This window comes from Crocuta crocuta, unplaced genomic scaffold, assembly GCF_008692635.1.
Source record: "Crocuta crocuta isolate KB4526 unplaced genomic scaffold, BGI_CrCroc_1.0 scaffold61, whole genome shotgun sequence".
Taxonomy (NCBI): Eukaryota; Metazoa; Chordata; class Mammalia; order Carnivora; family Hyaenidae; genus Crocuta; species Crocuta crocuta.
The window spans coordinates 33,815-38,670 of record NW_027528369.1 but is presented as its reverse complement, the minus strand read 5'-3'; the positions used below and the strand labels follow the sequence as shown (position 1 = coordinate 38,670).

Sequence of the window (4,856 nt, the reverse complement as noted above, 5' to 3'; positions counted from 1 at the left end):
CGGCGCGGCCGGCCGGAGCCCCCAGCCAGCTGCCGCCGCTGCCCGCCCGGGCCCCGGGGGCGGCGGTCAAGATGTCCGTGCCGGTGAGTACCGACCGCCGGCCGGGACCCCGGGTCTGCTGCCCCGGGCCGGGCCTGAGACCTCGCGCCGCCCTCTGCAGGCCTAATGCCGCGGGGACTCCGGGGCTGGGGTGGGGAGGGGGGTCACCCCACCCGGGCCTGCCTGGGCCGGGCATGGGGGTTCTCGTGGGGGCGTCTCCCCCAAGCCGGCCTCTCTTCCCCTGCCTTTCTTTCCATTCTCGCCCAGAAGCCGGCTCGGTCCGGGTTTTGTGCTGTCCCCTCCGGGAGCCCCCCAGTACCGCTGGGTTGGCAGGGCCCTTTGTTGGCCCCGGGACTCCCCTGGGCGGGCCAGGCAGGAGCCTGTGCTGCCCTCCAGAACCCTGCCCCCCATCAGAATGGCCAGGCCTAGTGGGGACAGTTCTGTGCCGCTCGCCCCGAACCCTCCCCCGCTCCAGGGTAGCTGGGCCGGGTGAGGCGGGGAGGTCTGTGTCGCCCCCAGGAAACTACCTGGGATAGCAGCCCTTTTGTGCTCCAGGGTCCTCACCAGGATGGCCAGGGCCGGGGCAGAATGTTCATCTCTCTCGGGACAGCCCCCCAACCCCCCAGGACTGCCTGGCGGGGTGCGGATCTCTGCCTACCCCCAGAAAGGCTGATGCATTCACTTTTCCGGGAAGTTTTCCCTGGGTGCCCGGCCGGCCCCTTCTACCCTGCTAGCCATGGGGGCTTCTCTTCTTGCCTGACACCACCTCTTCCTTGGCCCAGCAGGACGGCTTGCGCAGCTCCCAGCCGTCATGACTCCACACTTAGGCCCGCATCTGGGGGCAGCTGGGCCCCGAGTGATCCTGGCCACCCCCAGCCACCAGGCCTCAGGTGCAGGCCCCAGCCCACTTTGCAGATGGACAGACTGAGGTAGGGGCCGGCATCCCGCGGCCTGCCCGGAAGGGGCGCCATCTGCAGGCTGGAAAGCTGTGACTTCCAGCCATTGTTTCTGGGCTGACTTAGGGGCTTTTCCCTCTGGCAGGAAGGGGTGGTGGGCCAGAGCGCCTGTCCACCTGGCCTTCTTTCTGGGACTGCGCCTCGCTCTCACCCCACTCTTAGAGTGAAGCAGACAGTAGGGGCTTCCTGGCAGGGCAGTGGCCTCTTAATTGACCACCGTGGGGTGTGTGGAGATTACTGGAGAAGTGCTGTGTAAGTGCAAAGCGTTGTTATTATGGAATTAGAGCCCCCAGCTCCTGCCGCCTCCACAGCGGTAATCCAGAGTTACTGAGGAAAAAAGTAAGGCTTCCAGACTGTGCTGATGTGGCCCCTCCCCACCCCTCCCCACCCCTTCTCCACACCTGTTCTGGTTCAGAGCATAATTGCCTTATCTTTAGAAAGAAAGAAAACCGAAAAGACCTGTCAAGCCCTTCTCTCCTGCTCTGCTGCTGCAAAGCTCTGGATCTTTCCTGACCCAAGGCGTCAAGGGACCCGCCCAGACCCCGTGGGCACTAGCCCGAGGGGAAGTGGGCCTTCCGAGCCTGCTTGAGGGCCTGGGTCTTCCGGCGCAACAGTGAACAGGGAATGTGTCTTAGGCCACATCTGTAACAAGAGAGGTGGGGGGCGGGAGGGATGTTCCGAGTGTGGCTTGGACAGTCAGGCACTGCTGGAGACACCTGCTGTAAAGACCTGAAGCCAAGGTCCGCTGTCCACACCCCTGCCAGCTCCCAGTCACTCCCTCCCACTCCTGCCTATAGCCACAGCCCTCGGGGATTCTGCAGGAGGTGGACTGGGGTCTCACCATCTGCCTCCTGGTGGCTGGCCGGCCCATCACCCTGGCTCTCTCCTGGGGCCCTGGGCAATGTAAGAGCTGGCGGGGCTGGGAGGAGAAGTTCATTTTGGGAGCAGCTGTGAAATGTTCGGAAAATTGCTTTCATGTGCCTGTGAGCGGTGAGGCCCCTCAGAGCCTTCCAGGCCGAGCTGCCTCCTTAGCCCTGCTCTTGGAACCCAGAATGGTGACTGCCTGTGTGGGATTCGTGGACGCGTTTGGGTTTTAAGCACACCCGTTCATTTGGGCAGGCTTTTCCTGGATGGGGCTGACGCAGGCACTTTGGCCCATAGAAATTACAAGATGCTGCAGAACGGGATGAGGGGTGGTGGCAGGAGAGAAGAGGTTGAGGGGGGCCAGGTTGAGCCAGGAGCGACTTCCCCTTAGAGCAGGGGACGGTCCAGGGATTAGCTGGTCTCACTGACATTTGGCCCACAGGGCCTCTGGGGCCTAGAGATGGGAGGGCACCCAGGTTATCCTGGGTCCCTGCTCAGTGCTCCTGCTTCCCTGAGCTGAGGGGAGTGCTCACACAGCACCAGGAGATTTACTTCCTGGATGTTCTCTGACATTGGCCTTCTTCTTGGCACGGCCATCTGGCACCCCAGGCCTGTCTCTTCCCGCTGGCCCGGCAGAAGGCGTTTGAAAGGAAAATGGCTATGCCGCCCACCTGAGACCCCTGGTGGGCACTGGTATGATTCCTGTTTAGGAGTGACGAGAGGCTGGCTGCCCCCTGGCACTGTCCCTGATGTCTCTTCCTGCCACTTGCTTCCTGTCTGTGAGATGGATGCTATCATTCTAGCCGCTCTGCTCCTTTTTATTTATTTATTTTATTCATTTTAATTTAATTATTTTTTAAATGTTTTATTTATTATTTTTGAGAGATAGAGAGTAGGGAGGGGCAGAGAGAGAGGGAGGTACAGAATCGGAAGCAGGCTCTAGGCTCGGAGCTGTCAGCACAGAGCCCGACGCTAGGCTCCAACTCATGAACCGCAAGATCATGACCTGAGCCAAAGTTGGACACTTAACCAGCTGAGCCACGCAGGTGCCCCAGAAGTACTATTATCTTTCCCTCTGCTCCTTTATTGGTTGACGACGGATCCGGTGAAGGAGTGAAGTGCTGACATGTGTGCCAGGAGCTGGGCTCAGGGCTTCTTCACAGGCTCGGGGCGGGGGGCTGTGTCTTGCCAGGGTGGCATGGCCACTGAGAGACAAAGTCAGGGTGGGACCCCAGTCTGGCAGCAGCCGAAGCAGGAAAGTGAGCAGCATCCTGCACGGCCTCTCTAATTGTGGGGACTGTGGCCTGTTGAGCTGCCCATAGAGGCCAGGGCTACTGAGAGCCTGACCCTCTGCTCGTGGTTTTCCAAATAGGATTTTGTGTACTCCAGAGAGATCAGGCAGCTTGCCCGGGGCTGTGCAGCAGGGTGGGTTTGGCCCTGGGAGGCCCCAGCCGTGGGTGATGAAGATCAGTGGACCAGGTGTGGCATCTGGTTGCACCTCCACCAGCAGTCTCAGGAGCAGGGGTGGCTGGTTCTGTGCCAGCCAGCGCTGCGATGGGAGAGCTGGCCAGGAAGCCAGGGAGCTCGGCCCTGGACTCGCTGCTGGCCTGGGCAGCCAGGCTGCGGAGCAGGAGCAGGCTCAGGAGAGAACAGTGGGAGGAGGCAAGGTCCTTGTCCAAAGGGGAAGAGGCAAGGTCCTGGTCCAGAGTCTTCCGGTCATTCTCCAGAGCAGCTGACATGCCCCTCCTCCCACCTGGCCTTGGCTCTGCCTGGCCCTCCCTCTGCGGGAAGTGATCCCCAGCCCCTGCCTTGCTCACCACATCACTCCCGCTCACCCTCAGGTGCTCAGGCAGAGGGTACCATCCCGCAAAGCCCCCTGGGACTCACATCTATGATTGCGTGTTTATTGTTGGGGTTACCTGGTTGCTGTCAGGCTTCCTTGGGGTAGGACACGGGCCTGCTTGGCACCTCCGTCTCTGCCTTGTTGCCCCGCAGGCCCTGGCTGCCTGCTGAGGGTGTGGCACGCGGAGTGCAGAGGAGCCCCTGTGGACAGGTGGCCCTGTCCCCGTCCAGAGAGCCAGGCGCCTCAGCCTCAGTCCTGGAAGCCTGGCTGTTGCTGCGTGGGGGTTCCCAGAGAGGCTGCTTCGGGATGTGGAGGGCATGAGGTGGGTTGAGGCCAGGGACTCTAGAACGAATCACACTGGCTTGTATGCACCTTGAGCCAGTTCGTGACCTCCCAGCGCCCATCTCCCCATCTGTGGTATGGGGATGGTGACAGCGCTGAGAACTCGGTTTTGTGAGAACTTGGCAACGGTTGCCGAAAGCTCTTTGTAACAAGCTGAAAAGTCCTACATGGTGGTTACTTTTGCTGTTCTGATCTTCCTCCTGCCACCACTGGCGGGTGCGGGGCCAGGACCCACCCCTGGCTCTGGCACGGGCAGCTCGGGCAGGCACGATTGGCGCTCTGTGGTCTAGTCTCCCTCCGGTGGCCTTGTCTCTGTAGTCGGCGTGTTTCCCACCATGGCCTTAGCATGGGATGACCCTGGGCCCTCCCTGCCCCAGCCTGCGCACAGGACCTCTGCCTCTCGGAGCCTTGGAGGCCAGGCACTTGTCTTCACCCCGCCCAGGTGAGGTTGGTGGCCTCCATCAGGGCCTCCGACTGACCCACTGTGCCCCAAGCGGGGTGGACGCCCAGCCCTGAGTGCCCCCAGGAGTGGGTGCAGCATTGCAGGCCCGGGAGCCACGGGGGCCCTGCAGCCTGTCCTCAGGTGCGGTCAGCAGCCTGCTAAGTCAAAGATTGGCCCTTCTGCAACAAGGAGGCCCTTTAAGGGGGGCTCGAGCCTGTGTGTAAGGCAAGTGGGCCCCAAGGCTGGGAGGGTGGCACCCACTGAGTCCCCACTTCCCACCTCCAGGCGGGAAACTGTGCTCCCTAGGTCAGCTGCGCCTGTGCTCTGCCCCCCTCTACCCATGGTGACTGTCACCTTCGCCCCCACCTCC

The 4,856-nt window shown here is 61.9% G+C and overlaps 1 protein-coding gene across 1 annotated transcript in view; it reads left to right on the top strand.

Annotated features, from left to right (window-relative positions):
- The first annotated feature begins 6 nt into the window (after positions 1-6).
- BCAR1 (BCAR1 scaffold protein, Cas family member) overlaps positions 7-4,856 on the top strand; it is a 37,367-nt gene continuing 32,517 nt past the window's right edge. Inside the window, exon 1 of the mRNA XM_077754022.1 lies at positions 7-83. Coding sequence (XP_077610148.1) covers positions 72-83 — 12 coding nt within the window. The 5' untranslated portion in view covers positions 7-71. The remainder of the gene's footprint in view (positions 84-4,856) is intronic.